At 38.9% G+C, this 27401-nt stretch overlaps 1 protein-coding gene and 1 long non-coding RNA gene across 6 annotated transcripts in view; both read left to right on the top strand.

Annotated features, from left to right (window-relative positions):
* LOC119852165 (ubiquitin-conjugating enzyme E2 E1) overlaps nucleotides 1-25713 on the top strand; it is a 62304-nt gene extending 36591 nt beyond the window's left edge. For all 5 annotated transcript variants that reach the window (XM_038393175.2, XM_043509033.1, XM_043509034.1 and 2 more), the window contains 3 exons: nucleotides 11424-11556; nucleotides 23694-23841; nucleotides 25021-25713. In XM_038393175.2, the coding sequence (XP_038249103.1) occupies nucleotides 11424-11556; nucleotides 23694-23841; nucleotides 25021-25118 (379 nt within the window). In that variant the 3' untranslated portion in view covers nucleotides 25119-25713. The remainder of the gene's footprint in view (nucleotides 1-11423; nucleotides 11557-23693; nucleotides 23842-25020) is intronic.
* On the top strand, nucleotides 6830-10840 carry LOC122458950. Its single transcript, XR_006279320.1, has 2 exons — nucleotides 6830-10647; nucleotides 10792-10840. It is a non-coding gene; the product is annotated as an uncharacterized LOC122458950 (long non-coding RNA).
* Nucleotides 25714-27401: the final 1688 nt, after the last annotated feature.

Below are 27401 nucleotides of genomic sequence, written 5' to 3'. Positions count from 1 at the left end.
GTTTCAGGTACTACATCTGCCACTTCCATTCATTCTTTTACGTAGAGACTGTCCAGTTTGACCAATGTACATGGCAGAGGGGCATTGCTGGCACATGATGGCATATATCACATTGGTAGATGCGCAGGTGAACGAGCCTCTGGACACAAATCAGACATCAAGAATTATAACATTCAAAAACCAGTTGGAGAACACTTCAATCTCTCTGGTCACTCGATTACAGACCTAAGAGTGGCTATCCTTCAACAAAAAAGCTTCAGAAACAGACTCCAACGAGAGACTGCTGAATTGGAATTAATTTGCAAACTGGATACAATTAATTTAGGCTTGAATAGAGACTGGGAATGGATGAGTCATTACACAAAGTAAAACTATTTCCCCATGTTATTTCTCCCCCCCCCCCACCCCACCCCCCTCTGTTCCTCAGATATTCTTGTTAACTGATGGAAATAGCCTACCTTGCTTGTCACCATGAAAGGTTTTCCTCCTTTCCCCCCCTGCTGCTGGTGATGGCTTATCTTAAGTGATCACTCTCCTTACAGTGCCTTGCATAATGACAGGTTTCAGAGTAGCAGCCATGTTAGTCTGTATTCGCAAAAAGAAAAGGAGTACTTGTGGCACCTTAGAGACTAACAAATTTATTAGAGCATAAGCTTTCGTGAGCTACAGCTCACTTCATCGGATGCATTACAGTGTGTACGATAAACCTATTGTTTCATGTTCTCTATGTGTGTATATCAATCTCCCCTCTGTTTTTTCCACGAAATGCATCCGATGAAGTGAGCTGTAGCTCATGAAAGCTTATGCTCAAATAAATTTGTTAGTCTCTAAGGTGCCACAAGTACTCCTTTTCTTTTTGCGAATACAGACTAACACGGCTGCTACTCTAAGTGACCAGACTCTGAGAGATCCTTCCTGAAGTGCTATTAAACTTCAAAGTTTTTATCTAGTTACTGTGTGTACTTGTGAATAGAATGTGGATTGTTTTAAAGCTAAAATTGCAGGTTGACATTAAAGGGGTCAAATTGAAGGAGTGGAGCTCCTGGGTTTTGCAGAAGAGGTGGTAAGAGGAGTTCCTAAGTTCCGGCAGTTCTTCTTTATGTGCCTGGCACTAAGCTATATCAAGCAAAACTTGCTGCTCTCCTGTGCTGTCTCCTTACCAGCATATCAACAAATATTCTCTGTTTATGTGCAGGTTGGTGACTTTTTTTAAAAAAAGGGAGGGGGGAATTAGGAAGGCATGAGTTTATACACTTGCTGATTTTGGCATCAGTATATATGGTATGTTTCATCATATCCTTTTCCATGTCTTAAGTGTGCTGCAGCTTCTGTTACCTTCTGCTGAGTCATCTTTATCACAATAACACTTATGTAGACAAGCCCCCTGATAATTGAAGAACTAGAAATGATATCAGCACAAAAGACAACTGTGGGAAAGCGTGTTTCCATCAATGTTTAAAACTGTTTGTTTTTTATTAACGCTTATTTAACTTCAATGAGTGACTAACGTTCTGGGAAAAATACATTATTTGTTGGAAGATTCACTGCACCAGCCTGGTCAGTTACAGAGTGAAAGTTGACCATATACATCCTCTGAAACATCCAGTGTGTCCTGCAAAACCAGAGAAGACCAGACTTGACATTGCTGATATTTCTAAGATAAAAAACCAAACTCCCTCAAGCTAGCTTTCATATTCCATAAAATAGCAATTAAAGGGCACAAAGCCAATAATCTTTTTCAGATACTTTGAAAGTCATCTTTTAAGTAAAAAGAAAAGGAGTACTTGTGGCACCTTAGAGACTAACAAATTTATTAGAGCATAAGCTTTCGTGAGCTACAGCTCACTTCATCGGATGCAAGACACTGAATTTAGCCGTATAGAGTGGAAATCTGTCAACTTCATGAAAAAACTCATACAGATACAGACAGACATCATCTTCCTCTCCAAAAAAGGTGAGCTGTAGCTCACGAAAGCTTATGCTCTAATAAATTTGTTAGTCTCTAAGGTGCCACAAGTACTCCCTGTCTTTTTGCGAATACAGACTAACACGGTTGCTACTCTGAAACCTATCTTTTAAATAAACTCTTTTATTCTTAAAGTCAGATAGACTGTTGACTCCTGAATAGTATCTGCTGACACTCTCATTATAATAAACCTTGATTAACTACAATGACACTTGCGGGCGACAATAAGAACTATTATTTATTAAGTAGAACAACCTACAATGCTATATAAAGATTTTTAATAACTACTCTGTAATTGTTTTGTGTTCTACTTTAACAGACTGTTTAAGAATAAATTAGTATCAGAAGTCCTCAAAAAAGATAAAATGCAGTTGATGGGTTGCCTTAGAAAAAGTTTGGAAACCACTGGCCTAGTGTGTGGGAGATACAGATTCAATTCCCTGCTCTGCCAAAGGCTTCCTGTGTGACATTGGATAATTCACTTTGCCTTTCTGTGCCTCAGTACCCAATCTGTAAAATATGGATAATGCTTTCCTACCTCAGAGGGGTCTTGTCAGGATAAATTCATTAGAAGATTGTGAAGTGCTTTGAGACCTACTGAGGAAAAGCACTAGTTAAGAAATGCGGGGCGGGAGGGGGATTGTTACGGACTGGATTATTTTTTCCTAAGTCTCTCACAATGTAAAAACAAAGCTTTGAAGATCAGTGTGTGTCGTGTAATTCTGCAATATTAGTTCATTTTATGGAGAGCCACTTTGTTGTATTAGTATCGTTATTACAGACTGATAGATAATGATGGTTAGAAAAGCCAGTAGAGGAATACATTGTCATGGAAAGAGTAGTACTTGACTCCTTTTTCTTTCACGTTCCTCTGTTAGATTATTGCATATGCACTTGTAACTGTCTGGAAAAACTATAATACCAATGTCCTAAGGAATATCAAGCACAGTAGTGTGATCTGTCCTAAAATATGGACATTTTAGAGTATCTTTTTAGATGGGTGCAGGAGACAGATTGCAGCACGTTTCTAGTCTGAGGAGTTTTCTCCTCCCATTTAAAAATATTTCTTAGAAGTGTTTTTCCATAGAATATGAATGTTGGCTTGGGAAGAAAAATCAGTTTGTAGCCAAGGAACCCAGTCTTTATTAGTTAAAGGAATTTTGGAGAGTCTTCAGCATAGGAGTACCTCTAGCCAAATGTTACACATAATTATTAACCTTCTGGGTGCCGCAAGGATATTCATAAGTAGCAGTGCACTTTAATCTAAGTTATTTAGCTTTGTTGTTTCTTCGACATCGTAGTGGTGTGACCACTAATATTAAACCATTGGTAGCGTAAAGTATTACTAATGAGCTTTGAGGGAGATAACCTGTATGAAGTTACCAGAGTAGACTAATTTGGTTTACTCAATAGTTTGGAGTTTTTTTAAATAAAAAAATGTGCATACGGATTTTTATTTATTGATTTTTATTTTTGGCTGGAGAAAGAAGCCTCCCAATCGTCTGGCTCAGAGTCCTGTTGTTTAACTTTATGGTGCACTGTTTGCAAAGTCTGCAAATGTGTGAATGGATATGCTAGGACTTCTAATCAATTTGTCTAGACTTAATCTCTCATAAATAGTATCCATGTGTCTTGTTCCTGGAGTAGCCGGGTAATCTTACTGTATTTCTGTTTTTCCAAATGGATAGAAAACATGTAATTTAGGAAACAGTCTTCTGATCCCTTTAAAATGAAGATGGACAGTTCGAGGGGTGGGATTTGCTTGCAGTATTTGAAAACACGTTTATGGTCCTGCTACCTGCGAAGAAGTTAGCGGAGAAAGTGGACCATAAGCCTGTCTTGTCTTCAGAGATATTAGCTGCAACCAGTTCTGATGACCCATGTGCTTTGATTGGTATTGGTATTGATTGCAATAGTGATGCAGAATTTCTTGAAGGAGATGCTGTCTCTTTTCAGTCCTTATTCTATGCAAATCTGTTTTACTTTTTCCTGCAAAGTTATATTTCAACACAAAGACAAAGTGATGAACTAGCTCAAATTTGACTTTACATCTCCCATTCAATGATGACCTAAACAGGAAACAAGATCTGGAAGAAGTGAAAGAGTATGACTTTCAGTCCAGAACTATCTTCATTTGTACAGAGATCACCTGATATGCTGAATCCAATTGTAGGGTCTGTTTGCCTTCTGATAGCATAAAAATTACAGAAGTTAATTTACTACTATTTGTTCTGTATCAACTACCAAAACCATGTTGGAGTCTGAGATGGCACTGAGCAAGTGGCTGAAATACAGAAGTGCTATACCTGTGAGACTATTTAGCTTTACCTATAGCTGAATTTACAATTCATACAATAAGTACTACATTTGGAAACGAGCTTTGATTGTCTGGAGGAATTTCTTTCCTCAGGTTGGTAGCTAATAGTCCAATTGACAAATGGCAGGAAGGAAGCTGATGGTAAAAGCTGTGCTCTGCAAACTTAACCTTGTACTATTTTTATCATCACATCTTTCTGTCATTTTAAATAAACCATTACGAGTTGTTAGCCGAGTCATACTCTTTCACTTCTTCTTCCCGATCTTATTGTTTCCTGTTTAGGTTATCATTGAATGGGAGATGTAAAGTCAAATTTGAGCTAGTTCATCACTTTCTTTGTGTTGAAATATAACTTTGCAGGAAAAAGTAAAACAGATTTGCATAGAATAGAATAATTCTACTAACATTTCAAAGTTTGGCATTTCATGTCCTTGCATATTTAAATAAAAGCATATGCTGCAGCCTTGAGCTTTTATAAAACACACCAACCTCTCTGTAGCAGGATTGGAGCTTAGCAACTGTTCCTACATATGGTAGGATAAACTTCCAGTGCTCAGTGGCACAGGGAATCTGTGCAGGAGGAAGCCATTGCTGGAGAAAGTTGACCCCCCTGTGGGAGTGGAGTAGTTTGGATTTATTTTCAGTGTTGGAACCAATGTTAAATGCATTGATTTCTCCTGAACCTTTTTATTAGGACTTGCTTCTAAATTGAAGGGATTATTGCTAAACTACATAGAGCTTCAGCATACTCTCGAGAAAAATGTAAGCCTCTTTCTGACCCCTCCAGTAATCAAGGGTTTTATTTTTAAGCTTTGAAGTAAGTTTTAAAAATTGAACTTTGCAGCAAATCAGTCTAACAGCATTGGCCTTCCCACAAAAGGTTTTCAAATACTTTGGTAGCAACCTCAGAACTGTGCATGCTGTAAGTAAAACATACACATTGTGGTGGTTGTCCTGCAAACGCTGGGGCACAGTCCTTTCTACCATAATAAGGTAAGGTTGCAAGCACCTCACCTGATGGAGAGCACTTGCAGGAATGACTGACCATTTAGTTGAACTGTGTTGCACTGGTTTTCACTCAGCTAAACTGAACCATTTGCAAAATATCTTTGATGTGTTAACCCCACTAAATTTTCACTAAGAAAACCCCAAAATGTTTTTACTCTAACACATGAGATTACATACTTCAATGTTGGATCCTAAGTATTATGCTTAATTCATACTTTAACTTCTTCCAAAGTTAATTTGCTATAAAATTTAAATTCCAGTTTCGGGCATACACTTTTTGTTGCAGTATTATTTCTTTCAAAAATGCCTTTTAATAAATTAATTGGATACTTACTGAGAGTTGTTCTTTTCCAATTTCTACCAATGAAATGTTGTGTGAGCCTTCTCTCTCTTCTGTTAGGAATACTGTAAGATTTGGAAGGCATTTGCCCTTGGTAATAGTTGTAACTGTCAGACAGAAAATACCAATATCTTGAAGTAGATCTAGTTATTACCATAATAATACTTAGTGCTTCATGCTTTTTCATTCTTATGCTCAAAGTGCTTTACAATGGGACTTAAGTAATTAGGTCTTGTTATCCGCATTTTACAGATGGTGGGATCACCATAAGAGTATTCTGTTCTATTTTTACAATATTATCTCCCCTGCATCCTCCTCTGCTTCCTTTAAAAAACAAAAATAAAAAAGCCCAGCCAGGCCTCCGCCTTCTCCCTGGTGTCTATTCCCCACCCCTCATGCAGCTCCAAGGCATTTTACCCCTGGTCAATCCATCATTTTAGTTAATCTTGACACTGGGGAGCAGCTGGGAGCTGTCCTTAATTAAAGTGGGAAAAATATTGCTGCGATTTATTTGGTCACGTGATAGTCCAGTGCGCTATCATTAGGCTGTCAGAGCTGCCCAGAAGGGGTTTTGATGGTGGTGGTATGTTGTTTGTTTGTTGTTCTGGTTTGTTTTGTTTTAGGTTTCTTTTGGTCCAGTTTCTTTCCTTGACCTAAAAATGAGACAGAGTTAAAATTCTATCTGATGTTTAAACTACTTTACTGAAAATAGTAATTAAACATGCATGACTCAGGGGCATCGTCTTTCTGTCTTGGCTGTTCAAATTCATTTCTCAGTACCTTGTGATGATTCAGGTATTGAGACTATTGTCAAAGGACAATAATAGCTTATTGAGACTATTGTCAAAGGAAACTATCTTGTGGAATCTTGAGAGATAAAACATGCCTACTAAAACTCTTGTAGAAAGCTAGGCATGTACAAGATATGTTAGAGGGATCTTTTCCTGTCTGTCCTGAATGATTTAAGATGGGAGGCAGAGTAGCAGGGATGAGACTGTCTGCAGCCCTTACTCTTCAATTTACACAATTAGTAATAGTATTTATTACTTGTTTATGCTGCATAGTATGCAAAAAAGACCTGCCCTGCCCTGAAGAGCAGCTCTGTTGGTAACTCAGAATAACTACTTTGTACAGTGGGAGGTGTGTAATAAATTTCTAGCAGTTACACTGTGTGAGAGAGGGAATCATTATCTCTAAAATTATGGTTGTGCACTTGTATACATTTTTAAAAACAAGAGATCATGGCTAAAGAAAGCTTTGGAATTTTTTGCTATACTTTGATGTTTCTGTATTTGGAATACTTCTGAAATGCAAAATCCCTTAATAAAAAAAAATCCTGAGAGCAGAAAACTTATTTAACAGAATTTCCTGACTTTGCATGTTTACATTTTCTGTGAAACTTCCAAAAGCAATGTTAAATCTGCACCCCATCTTTCCGCCAATATCTACACCTGTCATTGTAGAGCAACCCAAACCCCACATCCTCCACTGGTCAGGGACTTCTTGTGTCCTTCACTAACCTCCCATAAGTTCCTTCTCATGATATAGGTTAGAAATCCCCACCATGTATCCCATCCACTATGATATGGGCTACCAGAGTGGGGCAGAGTTATAGCATTATATAATGGAAGATATATTGCAATGGATGAGGGGGAGAGTTTGGGTCAGTGTTGGAAACAAATGTTTCATTACAATTTCATATTAAATGCTCAAACTTAAGTCTCTGTTTACAAAGCATTTTGCTCTTGGATCTTTTTTAAAAGAAAAAGGTTCTTTATATTTTTAACACAGTAGATTAAGAACACTGGCACCTGTTACTAATGACCACCATTAGGACTCCATATTTTATTCAATAGTTTACAATAGGTAGCTTCATAATATAGTGATGCCCAAACAACTTATTTGTTTTAAAGTGTAAAACAAAAAGATAAATATTAAGGTAGAGAAGAGAAACATTATTTTAGTCTGTATGGTTTGAGTATTATATGAAACAGAAAATGTGTATCACTGTATTAGAGGCAATTCTGTAAGTTGCGTAAAACCAAATGGTCAAACCATGATGCATTTTGTGTTTTATTAAACTAAAACACAGAATTCTGCCATAGAAATCGTGCCCTTTTAAAGTCCAGTGCATTTTATTTTATGTAATAAGTTTAAAAAATATCTTCGCTTCAAAATTATTGCTCCTGTTTGCAACTTGTTTGGTGTTCAATTAAGATTGTTGCCATCACAGTTTGTAATTTAGCAGCATTCGAGTAGAAATGACTGAGGTTGTTTTGCCTGGGAATATCCAAATTATTCCAATGTGGTGTTCGCTTGCATGTAGGTTTGATCTGGATCTCTGGAATGGGTAGCCTCGCTAAAGATTTTTGTTCTCATCTTTGTTTTCCGGAGACATGCAACTCCCAAACAGCTTGGCCAATTTGCTTTAGATTCAATTCAGAAATAGGGCTCTGGATTTGTGTGAAAGTTAATGGTGGTTTTCCTCATGGTCCTAATTGAATTATTTGTTAGTTTTCCATGGGCTGCTGAAATTAATTGTGGCTAATGAAATTCTTTTCTCACACCTTCCTGTCAAGTTGACCTGAGGTGATTGGTGGCATTTTAAGTGATATCCATAAATTGATTAACCCTTAGAATAAGCACAGTGCCAGAAATGTAGGCACATGGAGGATTTTAACAGTGAAAATGTAACCACAGGATTTTAGATGCCTCCAGGATTAGGCGGCAGCCAAGCAGGGGTTTTGAGGATCTCAGTGATGCCTGAATATTGGACGTAGGTAGCAGTTAGGCACCTAAATCCTTTTGTTGATCTGGGCTTCAGTCTTTTTACCCCCAACCTCCACAAAACTCTCCCCCAAAAAGTTCTAGAGGTAGAGGCTTATTGGCTCTTGAATTTAATACAGTGTGTTGTAGCTATTTGTAGTGGAATCAGTTTATATTATTTTAAGTTTATATTATTTTACATCTTCAGAATGGTCAAGTGTTTGACAGACTGATGCAACATTTAGCAGCTGTTACAGTCATTTAATTTGAGTATAGCGGTGATGCAGATTATTGGAGGTATCAGTTGTGTCTATGCACCATATATCTACATATTAATGTGCTCTTTTTAAACAGATAATTGCAAAGGATTTTAAGCAAAAAAAAAAAAAAAGTAATCCCTCATCTTTGACTTCTTTTTGTATCTTCACTGAAGTTAATGACACTGCACTTAAACTACATTCAAGTACCATCACTTTTCTAATAAGCAGTTGGGTATTGAGCCACTTGATAGTACCTAATCCTAACTTAAACCCAAGTAATGTTGCATTCTGTAACTGACTTGCATCTTCCCTTTTCAGTCTCTTCTTTATAAGAAATCAATTATGCTATTTAAAAATTGAAATCCTCCAGCTATTTCACACTCTTAACTGAAATGAAAGGCAAGCTCCATGCATTACTTTTTAATAAAATATTGGGGAAATGTCCACTGATGTTTTACAAAGATGTGATATATTTAATCCAAAACTCTAATATACTACTACATCTGTGGAAATGAAAGCACCTTGAATGCTTTAATAACTAATTGGAAGCCTAATAGGATATAAGACATTTCTAAGACTATTATGAATAATATTTTTGAAGTCATTGGGTTTTTATTGAATAATAATTGTAAGTCATTGGGGTTTTTTTTGTATTGATAGTCATTTGGATTTAAACTAGAAATGAAATGCAAAATAAAATACTGAAATATTTCTCATAGGCTCTGAGGGCCTTATTTAGTATGCTGATCATGTTGCTTCCCCCTTTTCCGCCCCCACCCCACGTTGAAGTACTCCCAGTTGACAGTTCTTACTTTGTAAATTCCAGCAGTACATTAGTATTAATAAATTGCAAGGACCTGTTCCCTGCAGTAGTTCCATCTTAAGGGGGTTGGCTTGTGCAACTTGGAGTAATGATAGTGTTTCAATACCACTCCAATAGGTAATTTCTTGGAGTAGTGGCTAAGGGCACCCAAGAGTGTCCTTTTCAATAACTTTGCACAGTTAAGCTGGTGCCTGTCACTAGGCAGGGCTTCTTGTAGAAATACAGTAGTATCACAGCCCATTACATGTCTAGTAGCTGTAGAGCTAAGCATCCAGATATACAGACCTGTATGGGGCAAAGAGAAATAATTAGGGAGGAGAAGAATATCATGAGTCTTTAGGGTACAATGGATTTTACCTTACATTAGTGTTTTTGTTCGAAGCCTCATTTCACAAGCTGTATGAAGCTTTGGGTTTGGATGCGAGAGAGATTTTCCAATGTACGGTGTGTAATTTTTGTGTTTAGTTTTCAGAACTTTACACATTGGGGAGGATGTGGGGAGACATGCAAAGAAATCTTCTAGTATGGGTCTTGCTATTAAAATTAATCATCAAAGTACCATGGGCATTTATTGGATTTGGAACCTAAAGATGAGATAATAGACTTATTTGATACAAAATTCCTTCTCCCTTTGCTTACCCATACATAGAGGAACATGTTCACCAGCAGAACAAAGAGCAGAAAGCCGTCCAAAATCCTTGGGTGTTGGGACCTTTACAATGTGATCTACAATTATTTGTATTTATTTATTTCTATTCATAACACTACTAATAAGCACCCATCAGTTGGATCCCGTCACATTATCACATTCATATTGAATGCATTATATGCCTTCCACCTCTAATACTAATGTCCCATAATTATTATAATGAATAAAAGACTTTTAATTTATCCCTCCACCCACATCAGTGCTAGGAGAAAAAGGTGGTCTTTGCAGTGTGTCTGGAATGTTAAATGCAAGATTTAACCCTGATATTATGGAAATTTGCAAAAACCAGCTCTGTAAAATAGGCCGCAACATTAGGAAAAGCCCATATCGTTGCTTTATTTTAGAAACCATTTTGCACAAAATGTACTGTGGCCAAGCAGGGAGAAGTCTGACATTGTAAAGCATCATAATATAGTTTTGATCCACTCAATTAAAGCAAATGAACTACTGCTGTTCAGGTTTCAGAGTAGCAGCCGTGTTAGTCTGTATTCGCATGATCCGATGAAGTGAAGTGAGCTGTAGCTCACGAAAGCTTATGCTCAGATACATTTGTTAGTCTCTAAGGTGCCACAAGTACTCCTTTTCTTTTTACTGCTATTCAGTAATAATGTAGGAAATGTAAATAGTATCTCCTGTTGATTACATTAAACTTAAAAAAAATCAGTACACAATGAGGATAATTTTTTTTTTCACTCGAATTTGTTTAAGTACCAATAAGCAAGTTTCCAATTTTAATGTGGTCTGTGAGGTTTAGCTCATGGGAACCCTGTAATAAAGCTGTACTAGGCAGCCCTTTCTAAATATAGAATTTTCCTTTGAAGTTGTGTATTACTTTACTACTGATGTTTCTTGTTGCATTGATCTGGTGCTATCTGAAGGGATGTGCATTTTGTTTTTGTTTGTAAGGACAAATGGGGAAGTTGGTACTTCTTCCAAACATCCAGATCCACAGAACAGGATTTAAAGACACAGAAAATCATTTTATCTCCTTCTCCAGACCCTTGCATACAGTGTGCGCCACTTAGTCTAAACAATGGTACAGATGTGCAGGTATAAGATTGTAATGAAGCTTGGAAACAAGCAATCTACTTTTTATTACAGTCCTAACCTCTACATTGTGTATTAAATATCACATTTTTGAGACTCAACTATCTTTAAATCTATGGGATCATATTTATTCAAATTGTTTTTGTAGCTTTAGCTCCTAAATGTATGTGTCCTTTTTATTGCACAGCGCTGGCCCCAAAGGCGATAACATCTATGAATGGAGATCAACTATTCTAGGACCTCCAGGCTCAGTATATGAGGGTGGAGTTTTCTTCCTTGATATCACATTTACACCAGAATATCCCTTCAAGCCTCCAAAGGTAAGAGAGACAGCCTAACACTTTGCTACCCAGTGATCTGTAGGATGTTTGCAGCATACTCAACGTTCATGGGACACAGTCAATTTGAAATCCAGTTGATACAAGAAAATGAGTTAAACCTGGTTTCAAGAACCACACCTGGAATCCCCTGCCCAGTTTTGGTGGGGTTTATTTTTTGATCATCTCTTTTCTGTTTTTTTGTGTTTTGTGTTTTTTTTTTTTTTAAATATTTTTCCTTTTCCCTGTTGTTGCACAAACATGGGAAGCTGACTTATTATACAGGGGAAACTACGAAACCAAATATACAAAAAGTGCTGTGAAAGAGAGAAAACAAACTGGAAAAATAGAGGCAAATATTTCTTTCTCTCATCTCTTTCAGTTACAGTAAACTTTAAGGTGTGTTTTGTAACAACAGTAGGTTAAAAGATTTCAAGCAGAAATATGTTTTTTAAGGCCATGGTTCTTTTAGGGATTTGCTAATAGTTGATTTATGTGTATAGTATCAATTTCTTAGTAGTGCTTTTCTGCATTCTGGTTGCAAGTTATATTTTGGAAGCTTGTCGTATTCTGTGTTGTTGGGTTCTATCACAAATCCAATACTAATGAAAGTAGATGTTGCTTTCTGATTCACACATTTAGGCCAATATGTTTGAGGATTCTTTAGGACAGTCTCTTATGACAGGAAATTTCCTAATAAGGTTGCCTAAGGGTGGTTCCGGGTCTCATTGCTTTAGTATTTTTTTTGTTGGAGGTGATGGTCATAAGGAAAATCCTAAGAGGATGTCAACTGGAATGGATATATTCAGCAATGTTTCTTTCCAATTGCTTCACTTTAGGCAGAAGTATGCTGCCATGAGAATCCTATATCCTATGGTGCTAAAGGTTTGGTTGCTATTTTATTGGCGCTTTAGCTTGTCTATCTCAAAACGGGAAGAGCAAGTGCCATTAATCTGCATGAATGGGTCTGAGGCTGCAGATATAAGTTTTTAAAAATGAAAGTTGTTTCAAGTTCAGACTTAAAGTAAGCCAGTCAGTGCAAGAAACTTACAAAAAAGCCTATGACATTGGCCAAAGTGTCTAGTTTTAGTATGATTAATGTAAATAATTTATATTTATGGAGCACATTACGTATTTAGAGTTCTGTGTTAACATTAATCCTCACACTATTCCTGCAAGATAGAACTATTATCACCATTTTGCAAGTGGAAGAGAGTGAAATACAGAGAGGGCGATTCAGGCTCTGATTAGACAGGCATGTGCTTAATTGCCCAAGGCTACCCAGAAAGTGACAAAGTCAAGATTAGAATTGAAGAGCTTTTGGCTCTTAAACTGTACTTTGTCCTCAAGGCTGCAGCTACTCTTCTGCAATATTACACCATATAATTTCTCTGGTTCCCAAGAGTAGCATTACGGTAAGGCTGCATTTTATTTGTGTTGAGGTGAAAATAGTAGCTTGGGTTGACCCAATCTGTGCTTTGATCTTTTTTGTATTAATAACCTCTAACCACTTTCTTCCCCCTAATCTCACTTTGCTGGTTATATATATATATATATATATATATATATATATATAAAAAAACATTACCTTATCCTACCACTTATCTTTGTGAGTCATGGGATCAGCTTCTTTGTATCTTTTTTTTTTTTCTAATGCAATAGTGGTTTCACATCAGTGCAGTGACCAAGATGGAGCTCTTTCAAGTGGGACCTTTCCGGGGGGGGGGGGGGGGGTTCAGTTTCATTATATTTTCTGCTCTTCGTCCATATGGCTTAGTGTTCTCTTGGCTTCAGATATCTCTCTGTATTGTCTTAATAGCTCAGTGTTTCCAGATCTGATTTGATTTTGTTAATATTGTGTTGATTTTTCACCATTGTTACAAATGCTGGAGTAATCACAAACTTTTACTTTAAACTAGGGCTGTCAGGCAATTTAAAAAAATTATTGTGATTAATTGCGCAATTAAACAATAAAAGAATACCATTTATTTAAATATTTTTGAATATTATCTACATTTTCAAATACATTGATTTCAATTACAATACAGTGTACAGTGCTCACTTTATATTTATTTTTGATTACAAATATTTGTACTGTAAAAAACAAAAGAATAGTATTTTTCAGTTCACCTAATACCAGTACTGTAGTGCAATCTCTTTATCATGAATGTTGAACTTACAAATGTAGATGTAAAAAAAACAAAACAAAAAAAACCTACATTCAAAAATAATACAATTTAAAACTTTAGAGCCTACAAGTCCACTCAGTCCTGCTTCTTGTTTGGCCAATCGCTAAGACAAACAAGTTTGGTTACAAGTTGCAGGAGACAATGCTGACCACTTCTTTTTTTACAATGTCACCTGAAAGTGAGAACAGGCATTCGCATGGCACTGTTGTAGCCGGCATTGCAAGGTATTTATGAGCCAGATGAGCTAAAGATTCAATGTCCCTTCATGCTTCAACCACCATTCCAGAGGACATGTATCCATGCTGATGGTGGGTTCTGCTCGATAACGATCCAAAGCAGAGCAATCTGGCATATGTTCATTTTCATCATCTGAGTCAGATGCCACAGCAGAAGGTTGATTTTCTTTTTTGGTGGTTCGGGTTGTGTAGTTTCTGCATCAGAGTGTTGCTCTTTTAAGACTTCTGAGAACATAGAATCATAGAATATCAGGGTTGGAAGGGACCCCAGAAGGTCATCTAGTCCAACCCCCTGCTCAAAGCAGGACCAAGTCCCAGTTAAATCATCCCAGCCAGGGCTTTGTCAAGCCTGACCTTAAAAACCTCTAAGGAAGGAGATTCTACCACCTCCCTAGGTAACGCATTCCAGTGTTTCACCACCCTCTTAGTGAAAAAGTTTTTCCTAATATCCAATCTAAACCTCCCCCATTGCAACTTGAGACCATTACTCCTCGTTCTGTCATCTGCTACCATTGAGAACAGTCTAGAGCCATCCTCTTTGAAACCCCCTTTCAGGTAGTTGAAAGCAGCTATCAAATCCCCCCTCATTCTTCTCTTCTGCAGACTAAACAATCCCAGCTCCCTCAGCCTCTCCTCATAAGTCATGTGCTCTAGACCCCTAATCATTTTTGTTGCCCTTCGTTGTACTCTTTCCAATTTATCCACATCCTTCCTGTAGTGTGGGGCCCAAAACTGGACACAGTACTCCAGATGAGGCCTCACCAGTGTCGAATAGAGGGGAACGATCACGTCCCTCGATCTGCTCGCTATGCCCCTACTTATACATCCCAAAATGCCATTGGCCTTCTTGGCAACAAGGGCACACTGCTGACTCATATCCAGCTTCTCGTCCACTGTCACCCCTAGGTCCTTTTCCGCAGAACTGCTGCCGAGCCATTCGGTCCCTAGTCTGTAGCGGTGCATTGGATTCTTCCATCCTAAGTGCAGGACCCTGCACTTATCCTTATTGAACCTCATTAGATTTCTTTTGGCCCAATCCTCCAATTTGTCTAGGTCCTTCTGTATCCTATCCCTCCCCTCCAGCGTATCTACCACTCCTCCCAGTTTAGTATCATCCGCAAATTTGCTGAGAGTGCAATCCACACCATCCTCCAGATCATTTATGAAGATATTGAACAAAACGGGCCCCAGGACCGACCCCTGGGGCACTCCACTTGACACCGGCTGCCAACTAGACATGGAGCCATTGATCACTACCCGTTGAGCCCGACAATCTAGCCAGCTTTCTACCCACCTTATAGTGCATTCATCCAGCCCATACTTCCTTAACTTGCTGACAAGAATGCTGTGGGAGACCGTGTCAAAAGCTTTGCTAAAGTCAAGAAACAATACATCCACTGCTTTCCCTTCATCCACAGAACCAGTAATCTCATTATAAAAGGCGATTAGATTAGTCAGGCATGACCTTCCCTTGGTGAATCCATGCTGACTGTTCCTGATCACTTTCCTCTCCTCTAAGTGCTTCAGGATTGATTCTTTGAGGACCTGCTCCATGATTTTTCCAGGGACTGAGGTGAGGCTGACCGGCCTGTAGTTCCCAGGATCCTCCTTCTTCCCTTTTTTAAAGATGGGCACTACATTAGCCTTTTTCCAGTCATCCGGGACTTCCCCCGTTCGCCACGAGTTTTCAAAGATAATGGCCAAGGGCTCTGCAATCACAGCCGCCAATTCCTTCAGCACTCTCGGATGCAATTCGTCCGGCCCCATGGACTTGTGCACGTCCAGCTTTTCTAAATAGTCCCTAACCACCTCTATCTCTACAGAGGGCTGGCCATCTCTTCCCCATTTTGTGTTGCCCAGCACAGCAGTCTGGGAGCTGACCTTGTTAGTGAAAACAGAGGCAAAAAAAGCATTGAGTACATTAGCTTTTTCCACATCCTCTGTCACTAGCTTGCCTCCCTCATTCAGTAAGGGGCCCACACTTTCCTTGGCTTTCTTCTTGTTGCCAACATACCTGAAGAAACCCTTCTTGTTACTCTTGACATCTCTTGCTAGCTGCAGCTCCAGGTGCGATTTGGCCCTCCTGATATCTTTCCTACATGCCCGAGCAATATTTTTATACTCTTCCCTGGTCATATGTCCAACCTTCCACTTCTTGTAAGCTTCTTTTTTATGTTTAAGATCCGCTAGGATTTCACCATTAAAGTCATGCTCCACCCCTCATCCCTCGCAGATTTTGGAAGGCACTTCAGATTCTTAAACCTTGGGTCGAGTGCTGTAGCCATCTTTAGAAATCTCACATTGGTACCTTCTTTGCATTTTGTCAAATCTGCTGTGAAAGTGTTCTTAAAATGAACACGTGCTGGGTCATCATCCCAGACTGCTATAACATGAAATATATGGCAGAATGCAGGTAAAACAGAGCAGGAGACGTACAGTTCTCCCCCAAGGAGTTCAGTCACAAATTTAATGAGCATTATCAGCATGGAAGCATGTCCTCTGGAATGGTGGCCAAAGCATGAAGAGGCATATGAATATTTAGCATATCTGGCAGGTAAATACCTTGCAAAACGGGCTACAAAAGTGCCATGCTAACATCCGTTCTCATTTTCAGGTGACATTGTAAATAAGAAACAGGCAGAAGTGTCTTCCGTAAATGTAAACAAACTTGTTTGTCATAGCGACTGGTTGAACAAGAAGTAGGACTGATTGGACTTGTCGGCTCTAAAGTTTTACATTGTTTTATTTTTGAATGCAGTTATGTAACAACAACAAAAATCTACATTTATAAGTTACATTTTACGATAAAGAGATTGCACTATAGTACTTGTATGAAGTGAATTAAAAATACTATTTCTTTTATCATTTTTACAGTGCAAATATTTGTAATCAAAAATAGTGAGCACTGTACCTTTTGTATTCTGTGTTGTAATAGAATATCAATATATTTGAAAATGTAGAAAAACATCCAAAAATACCAATTGAAATTTATTAAGTATTCCATTCTTTAATTGTGTGATTAATCACAATTTTTTAAATTGCGGTAAAAATTGAGTTAATCACATGAGTTAACTGCGATTAATCAATAGCACTACTTTAAACATATTTGTACATTTTTTTTTCCAGATTTTATTTTTATGTTCTCCATGCCACTGGCTTTTGTATCATCAACAAAAATTGTAAATGGTGAACAGCTGGTCTATATGTGCATTAAAAACATCAGAGGTCTGAGTTTCTACTTAAGTGGAAATCACTTAAATCCTTTCCTCACTGCCTCAGTCAGGCAGAGCTCCTCTAAATAGAGAACAGTCACTTTCATAGAATCATAGACTATCAGGGTTGGAAGGGACCTCAGGAGGTCATCTAGTCCAACCCCTTGCTCAAAGCAGGACCAATCCCCAACTAAATCATCCCAGCCAGGGCTTTGTCAAGCCTGAGCTTGAAAACCTCTAAGGAAGGAGATTCCACCACCTCCCTAGGTAACGCATTCCAGTGCTTCACCACCCTCCTAGTGGAAAAAGTTTGTCCTAACATCCAACCTAAACCTCCCCCACTGCAACTTAAGACCATTATTCCTTGTTCTGTCATCTGGTACCACTGAGAACAGTCTAGATCCATCCTCTTTGGAACCCCCCCTTCAGGTAGTTGAAAGCAGCTATTAAATCCCCCCTTATTCTTCTCTTCTACAGACTAAACAATCCCAGTTCCCTCAGCCTCTCCTCATAAATCATGTGTTCCAGTCCCCTTATAATTTTTGTTGCCCTCCGCTCGACTCTTTCCAATTTTTCTACATCCTTCTGGTAGTGTGGGGCCCAAAACTGGACACAGTACTCCAGATGAGGCCTCACCGATGTCGAATAGAGAGGAATGATCACGTCCCTCGATCTGCTGGCAATGCCCCTTCTTATACAACCCAAAATGCCATTAGCCTTCTTGGCAACAAGGGCACACTGTTGACTCATATCCAGCTTTTTGTCCACTGTAACCCCTAGGTCCTTTTCTTCCATTCGGTCCCTAGTCTGTAGCAGTGCATAGCATTCTTCCATCCTAAGTGCAGGACTCTGCATTTGTCCTTGTTGAACCGCGTCAGATTTCTTTTGGCCCAATCCTCAAATTTGTCTCGGTCCCTCTGTATTCTATCCCTACCCTCGAGTGTATCTACCACTCCTCCCAGTTTAGTGTCATCTGCAAACTTGCTGAGGATGCAGGCCATGCCATCCTCCAGATCATTAATGAAGATATTGAACAAAACCAGCCCAAGAATCGACCCTTGGGACACTCCGCTTGATACCGGCTGCCAACTAGACATGGAGCCATTGATCGCTACCCATTGAGCCCAACAATCTAGCCAGCTTTCTATCCACCTTACAGTCCATTCATCTAGCCAATACTTCTTTAACTTGCTGGCAAAAATACTGTGGGAGACCATATCAAAAGCTTTGCTAAATTCAAGGAATAACGCATCCACTGCTTTCCCCCCATGCACAGAGCCAGTTATCTCGTCATAAAAGGCAATTAGGTTTGTCAGGCATGACTTGCCCTTGGTGAATCCATGCTGACTGTTCCTGATCTCTTTCCTCTCCTCTAAGTGCTTCAGAATTGATTCCTTGAGGACCTGCTCCATGATTTTTCTGGGGACTGAGGTGAGGCTGACTGGCCCGTAGTTCCCCGGATCCTCCTCCTTCCCTTTTTTAAAGATGGGCACTACATTAGCCTTTTTCCAGTCTTCTGGGACCTCCCCCGATCACCCTGAGTTTTCAAAAATAATGGCTAATGGCTCTGCAATCACATCCGCCAACTCCTTTAGCACCCTCCGATGCAGCGCATCCGGCCCCATGGACTTGTGCTCATCCAGATTTTCTAAATAGTCCTGAACCACTTATTTCTCCACAGAGGGCTGGTCACCTTCTCCCATGCTGTGCTGCCCAGTTCAGCAGTCTGGGATCTGACCTTGTCGTGAAGACAGAGGCAAAAAAAGCATTAAGTACATTAGCTTTTTCCACGTCCTCTGTCACTAGGTTGCCTCCCTCATTAAGTATGGGGCCCACACTTTCCTTGGCTTTCTTCTTGTTGCTGACATAGCTGAAGAAACCCTTCCTGTTACTCTTACCATCTCTTGCTAGCGGCAACTCCAAGTGTGATTTGGCCTTCCTGATTTCACTCCTGCATTCCCGAGCAATATTTTTGTATTCCTTCCTGGTCATCTGTCCAATCTTCTACTTCTTGTAAACTTCTTTTTTGTGTTTAAGATCAGCAAGGATTTCACCGTTAAGCCAAGGCAAGCTCCATATTTACTATTCTTTCTACACATCGGGATGGTTTGTTCCTGCAACCTCAATAATGATTCTTTAAAATACAGCCAGCTGTTCTGGACTTCTTTCCCCCTCATGTCGTTCTCTCAGGGGACCCTGCCCATCCTGCCCCATGCTTTGATAAGCATCCATAAATTTTGGCCAGTCTATACCACTGATGATTTTTTTTTTCTTGTTCTTACATTAACAAATATGGCTTATGCTTTAATACCAGATAGTAACCTTTTGGACTGAAAATCTGTCTGAAAAAAGTTGTTTTCTCAGGCTACCCAATTTTCATCTCCCGTGTTCAGAACCAGTGTGCATTTGCAAACTGGAATGCTTGAACTTTCTGTGAATTTGGTCTTTAGTTCATCAACCTGGAAATACTCTTGCTTCCTTTTTGAACGGTTTTATGGTGCATTTTAACAAACTGCCATTTGAAAGCTAGGGAGATAGTAATTTAGGAAAATCAGAGCTGAAGGTCAAAATAGTGAAATATTAAACCAACAGTGGGATGGAATTGGAGGCTGTTATGAGCCAATAGCAAAGTCTGCCTGGGAACTGTACATGCATTGGACTTCCATTCTTCCTTGCCCGCCTCTATCCTGAATGGAGCGATCTGTTTTTTCAATTCCTGTATCACCAAGTGAGGTCACCCATCTGCTTGGCCTGATCTACATGACGTAGACTAGGAAGCACTCATTGGGATATATGAAGCAAAGAAATAGATGTCCTTTTGGTTTCTGAATATTTTACTTTTAAAACTTTTGATGGGCAGAGATCAGCAACTGGTTTTGTTCTCAGTTGCTGTTGCCTGTTACAGAGGAGAGAGAGAGAGAGATACTGTGCTGTCTCCTGGAGATTATTTTGTTGCTTCCATACATAATATGCAAAAGCATGTACTTTTGTTCAATTGAAAATCAAAGTAACTTATAAAGAATGAAGTGTAATGTCTCCATGAGAGAGGATAGTGTGGCGGTGTCTCTTGTGTCACAGGCTACTGTACCTCTGAGAACACAAAGACTGCAGCACTCTGCATAGCAGGCGAGTTCTTGGAAACTTAAAGATGCAGTGCCCAGGAAACTAGAGGCATTAGTTTCGTAGTTATGCATGCCACACCCCTACCAGTGCTCCCACTCAAAGACTGAGTGAGAGGGAGGGGCACGAACAGTGTTTTTTTGCATTGCTGAATGCTAGAAGGATCCAGGAACGCAGCAGAACAGCTACGAGGGAGGACAGACTAGTTTAACGTGTGGGCCAGTCTAATCCCAGAAAAAACACTGGTGCATTCTTCTTATGCCACACGCCTGCTGAATGTGTCTGCTGAACTACCCTTGTTACAATAAACAGACAATGAGATTCATGGGCATGGACAGCTGGCAAATTCTGAGGATTTAGGGCATGATCTGACAGCTCTTACTCAGGTGAACAGTTATAATTCATAGTCATTGCGAAGTTTAGAGGAGTGAAGTTTTGGAATAGCCTTCCAAGGGAAGTAGTGGGGGCAAAAAACCTATCTGGCTTTAAGATTAAACTCGATAAGTTTATGGAGGAGATGGTAAGATGGGATAACATAATTTTGGTAATTAATGATCTTTAAATATTCATGGTAAATAGGCCCAATGGCCTGTGATGGGATGTTAGATGGGGTGGGATCTGAGTTACTACAGAAAATTCTTTCCTGGGTATCTGGCTGATGAATCTTGCCCATATGCTCAGGGTTTAGCAGATCGCCATATTTGGGGTCAGGAAGGAATTTTCCTCTAGGGCAGATTGGAAGAGGCCTTTCGCCTTCCTCTGTAGCATGGGGCACGGGTCTCTTGCTGGAGGATTCTCTGCTCCTTGAAGTCTTTAAACCACAATTTGAGGACTTCAATAGAATATATCAAAGTTGTATTGTATGAGAGTACTCCAGAGGTGAAGAATGCTTTTCAAGCCTCCCTTCTTCAGAGTTCCCAAATCTCTTAATTTTATCACAAGTCTTGTAATATTTGCAGTTTTGTTTCTGGAGATAAAGTGATTGGGAGAATTCTCATGTTCATGTAAAATAATTATGTAGACATAGGTGAGAGGTTTTTTGCAGGAGTGGGTGGGTGAGATTCTGTGGCCTGCATTGCGCAGGAGGTTGGACTAGATGATCATAATGGTCCCTTCTGACTTTAGTATTTATGAATCTATAAGTAGTTCCATTGACTTCACTGACACCACACACGTGAGGGAGGGTTGCAGGATAGAGTTATTGTTCTCCAAAACATAGAGTTGGGACACTTTTTAATGTATTTCTTCTTAATGTGAAGACATAGGCCACGTTTAACCAGGGTGCCTAAAATTAGGCTCTGAAGTATGTACTTAAGAATCTAAATAGAAGTGGACTGAAATTTCAGAAGTGCTGAGCTCTTTGAAGTCAATGGAGGCTACAGTTGTGCTGCCTCTTTGGAAATCTGGCTGCTCTTTATGGATTTAAGAACCTAATGTGAAAGAAATCTTAGTATCTGGTATTAAAGCATGAGCCATATTTGCTATTCTGTAAGAACAATGGGGAAAAAATGTTGGTTCTCATACTGACTTTAGACACCAAGTTTGAAAACTTTGGCCATGGCTTTGATAACATAAATTACTGCTCTGTTGATTTTTGAATCTGCAGCCAGACCTGTGGAAACAGTATTGACTTGCTGTGTGGGCTTGGGCAGGTCATTTGAACTCTTGAACTTTTATTTCCTCATCTTGAAAATGGAAATTGTGGGATTATATAAATTCTATGGATTTAAGTGCAGTGAATAGGGAAGAGTTATGGCTGCTAGTTAATACAATCCATACCTGTTCTGCAATAGGGGAAGCAGTATTGCCAACCCCAGATGTTCAAAAATCATAAGTTAAGCCCCCAACATCACAAGATTGGTTTTAAAATTATGATTCTTTTCATTAAAAATGTGGGATTCCTTTATTTGCCTTCTGGTTTTTAGGGTACACTTAAGTCACATTTCCAAGCTTTTCTCTGCAACCATAATGTCCAGGAACCTTTTTAATTATTTTACATGAACATGAGAATTCTCCCAATCACTTTATCTCCAGAAACAAAACTGCAAATATTACAAGACTTGTGATAAAATTATGAGATTTGGGAACTCTGAAGAAGGGAGGCTTGAAAAGCATTCTTCACCTCTGGAGTACTCTCATACAATACAACTTTGATATATTAGTTATCATCTGGTGCCCTATTTGAAATTAATTTGGTCATTGCTTTGCCATGCCGAACAGACAGGTGTCCATATCTCTCACCACTATGAGAGTGCGCACCATGATAATAATTAGTGCCCTCAGTATTGAGACCCCTTTTGAAAGGGAGTGGAGACAACTATCCTGTTGACCCTAGAATTGGTTTCTCCAAGTCCAGACTAGAGAAGTGCAGGAAGGTTTTTCTTCTCTTTTGGTTTCATTATTTTACCTGTTCTGAGTTGTTCCACAGCTTTAGAATTCTAATGGAGCTGCAAAAGCCCCTCACTGCAGCAGCCATCCCAAGAGTGGAGGCCTGCCTCCTTCTGACATGGGGGATTCAGTGGGAATCTGCTACAGATATGGCCTGGATGTGCTGTGGAGCTCTGTGGACTCTTTGATAGACTGGAGACTTCAATTTTCAACATCGCACCTTCCTATATAATCCATTTATGTTAAAGGTGGAGAAAAAAATCTAGTCTCGTGCTTTAACTGAAATATGATTTGCATTCAAAATGAAGAGAATTGTGCAACAAAAAGAAATGTTCCATTAACCGTGAATGATTTTTGTGGGAAACTTAGTATGGAGAGAAACTGACCATCCAGGTTGATCTTATGGAGTTTAAGAAGCATAAAGAATACAGTTTTGTCTGTACAGTTTGTGCAGATGTAAAGTATAGCTCATTACTTCTAATTTTCATTTGCAGTAAATACTTCATCTTCTGTTACATTCTGTTACATTTAAGCTAAAGTTAATTGAACTATTATTTCACACTTTTCTTCTACAAATGAAATATAACCACTGTTTCTCTTGTTGCATAAAACAATCTGGAAAACAAAAGAAAGATTAATACAATAATAATCTTGTTGTTTTAAAAGCAGATTTAAAACTGTTGTAATACCAACTAGTTGACACCAGAGGGCAGCAGCACACCAGGACTCTGAAAAAAACACCGTTTTTTTCATTGATTATTCTGATAGGAAAAATATGAAATGGCACTCTAATTCAGCTTTAGTATACATTTTAAAGATTAACTTTACAGTTTAGCCTTGCAGAGCTGGAGTTACTTTTAATCTGAATTAAATGTTGGGTTTCCTATCCTTTTTCTGTTTAAATCTGTAAAGTCAAACTTATAGTTTGTTATAGTTGTTGTCAAACGTGTAGTTTGACATGTTAGCAAACAATCTTGTAATTGTGGTTTTTCTAGGTTACATTTCGGACAAGAATCTATCACTGTAATATTAACAGCCAAGGAGTGATCTGCCTTGACATTTTAAAAGACAACTGGAGTCCAGCACTAACTATTTCTAAAGTTCTCCTCTCTATCTGCTCACTTCTTACAGACTGCAACCCTGGTAAGTCTCACATACCCTAACAGATAACATCTCTATTGATACGGATCATCTGGCATTTTAGTAACTTTCACCCTGATCCTGCATCATTAAAGTCAAAAGGAGCTTTGCCATTGACTTCAATGAGCATAGGATCAAGCTCTTAGAGAAGAGAATCCCTATATCCCCACAAGATAGCCCAAGCTTTCTGTTGTCTTTGTGGGATAATAGAAATTGTTCTGATATTCTGTATATGTCTGTAATCTATCTATTCTTACTCTGCACTGCAAAGAAAGCAGCAACCAGAAAAATCCTGGACAATCATCCTGTAGATTGAAATTCAAGCTAAAAACAAAGTAGTGTTTTAAACACCATATTCGTGTGTGGGGTCTGCACCATCTGAAATTCTAGTGATTTGGTAATAGACTAGATATATTTAAAAACTACCACCATAAACAAGGCTGAGAAGATAACAGGCTGGAAGTTTTCCTGGAAGCTCAGTTCAGCTTTACAGTAAATAATTCGAGAATAAACTTCCCACTACCATATTTATATTTTTAGGAATTATATGTAATTCCTAAGTCAGTTAAGAATTGTTTTTAGTACATTTAATATTTCCCTCCTGTGTCCAGCTTAGTTAACTAAGTATATCTCAATAATATAAAATAAGCAAAACTTATAGAAATGCTTCTAACTTTTATAGAAGTATAGTAGCTAAGGTGTACTTCACCAAAAACACTTGATCTAATCTTTTCATGGAGGCCAGATTTATATTGATATAGGTGCACTTAGTGTCTGAGACATGCATACAGCTTTAGAAATGGCAAAGGAAATTGAAGCACACAGATCAGGTAAAGTTTACAATATAACCTACAAGGATGGCAAAGCATAAGTGTCTGTTGTTTTTTTACCTCCTTAAAACTTGAATTAGTGAATCTTCCCCCCACATTGAGCAATCACTTATAAAGCACCATAAATTTACATATACAAATTAAGACCTGTTCTCTACTTGGAAAGTCTAATCTATGTACTATATAGTGGGTCAGTATTCCACCATGTATTCTCTCCGTTTTCCCCACCACCACCACCATTACCCCAATGAGTGCTTTTGGGTAACCCATCAGACCAATTCTCAACTTTTTCTTTTGTTTTTCCCAGTTCTCTTAACTAAAATGAGCAGGAACTTTTTTTTTTCCTTTTCAGCTGACCCCCTGGTTGGAAGTATTGCCACTCAGTATATGACTAACAGAGCAGAGCATGACAGAATGGCCAGACAGTGGACCAAAAGATATGCTACATAAAATGGATTTTTGTTAAACTCTTGCATTATTTGTCTGTGATGGAAAGAGCTGCTTATTGATTTTGAAGTGGGGGGAGGGAGGGTGCTGGTAAAGAGTAGGGTATTTCTATAACAGATTTTATTCAGTCTTTTATTTCCTAAGATTTTGTTGTTGTAACTTAAGGTATCTTGCTACAGTAGACAACTAGAATTGGGAATAGCATATTTTAAGACTGTCATTAGTTCAGCAATATTAGCTCACATATAGTACCAAGAAGAATGTAAACTTAGACATTTTTTTGGTTCAGTTGCTTGCGATATGTAAAAGATAAAACAGCTTAATTTTGTACAGGTACATATGTTGACATTTATGTAAAAGTCCTTTGAAGACTCTACACACTGGGTTTTTTCTTTTTGTATTTGTAAAAGATGTTGGGATTTTTTTTTCCCCTTGGGAAGGTGTGCTGGTATTTAACAATTCCTTTTTAAAGACTCATCTCATGATATGTAATATGGAGGAATGGATATATGGCCTCATATAGGAAATGAGAAGTAGTTAATGTATTATTTTATATGCCAATCTACCTTTGTGAAAAGAATAAAGGTTTTAATCAGGATTTATGGCAACCTGTAGTGAAATACCTTAAGCTGTTTAAATGTAAGGCGTGGAATAGGAGTCACTCAGTGGATTGGTTGTATGTTGTGGGCTACTTAAGTCTGCATTTGTTACTGTGCTAATAAAAATATGTAAAAAAAATGACTCCCGCTTAATGACCTGCTTTGTTATTTTGCTGAAATAACTTCTCCCCAATATGTTTTGATGAAAGACCTATTATTCAGTACCCACTATTTTTCCTTGTAAGCTAGCTACTGTCTGAAAGCATTCAGGGAAGAGTTCCCTGCACTGATTTATCAATGGCAGTAAACTTGCCTAGATGGATGCTTTGTAGTAAGCAGCTCCTACTGCTTCCATTTTTGAAAGGCTTTTCTACATTAGTATGTACCGGCTGATACCACAGGAATAGAGAGACAGGGTGGGTGAGACAATATCTTGTATGGGACCAACTTCGGTTGGTGAAACAAACAAGCTTTTGAGCTTACACAAAGCTCTCCAGGTCAGCTACAACACTGCATACTGTAGGAATAGTCCAGCTGAGTACGGTAGAACCTGAAGGGGTCTACATAGCATCCCTGTCCCAGCACATTGCTGAACATTCCATGCTTCTTAACTTTAAGGTTAGCTGCTCCCAAAACTGGTTTTGAAGTGCTGCCCACTAGCTAAACCTGCAGAGAATGCAGCTGGAACAGTGTGAGACTAAGGATGGGCTGCAGGTGAGCGGCCGCGGCTGAGGGGAATGTCTGTCACAGCTGTAATGAGAGAGAGAGAGCTGTACTTCCAGTTGGAGGAAGAGAAGGAATGGCATCATAAAAGAGCTGAGCAAAACACAACTCATATGAAGAGTGGGGAAGACCTGCTGCAAAACTCATTCTTAATGCACTTGTACAGCCAACTAAGGGATAGGGACAACAATCTAGCTCTGAGGGAGCTACGTGATCACAGTCTTCAACAGGTATTGAAGCAATGGTAAAGCAAAGAACAGAACACACTAGCCTTGCCTCAATCCGTCCCCTCCCTGCTGTAGTCACTGAACCACACTATCAACAGCAATAGTTCACTGCCCATAGAAACTTGCTAATCCTGCAGAAAGCTGTACGTATGTGCAAGTTTCACTCAGACACACCAGCGGCGCTGAACTGTTTGAGGGCTACAACTAGATCAGTTACTTTACCGCAAGGGACTGTAGTATTTAGAAAGGACTAAGGTTGAGTGGCTAAAAAGCAATAGGACAGACCTCTAAAGAAAAGGGCTTTTTTAAAAAAAATGCCAGGAACGTGTTGGGTTTTCTTTTGCTTATGTGGTGATCTACTACTACTTAGTCACCCTGTCTAATCCCTAATGCCTTCTTCCTGTATTAGTATATGTCTACACTTAAAATGCCACAGTGATACTGCTGTAGTGCTTCAGTATAGCCAGTCACTAAAGCGACCTCTGGGGTTCTCCTGTCATGGAGCAGATCCACCTCCCTGAAAGAGTTTTCAGTGTAGACCAGTTAGAAACCACGTAGGTTCTTAATGCCCAAGCAGAGCAGTGCTGTTAGGCCTGGCCTACACTGAAAAGTTACATTGCATAGCTTTGTGGCTCAGGGGTGTGAAAAATCCACACCCCAGAGAGATGTAGTTAAGATGATCTAACCCTCCCTGTAGACAGCACTAGGTTAACAGAAGGATTCTTCCATCGACCTAG

This window comes from Dermochelys coriacea, chromosome 2, assembly GCF_009764565.3.
Source record: "Dermochelys coriacea isolate rDerCor1 chromosome 2, rDerCor1.pri.v4, whole genome shotgun sequence".
NCBI lineage: Eukaryota > Metazoa > Chordata > Testudines > Dermochelyidae > Dermochelys > Dermochelys coriacea.
This window is presented reverse-complemented; position numbering and strand designations above follow the sequence as displayed.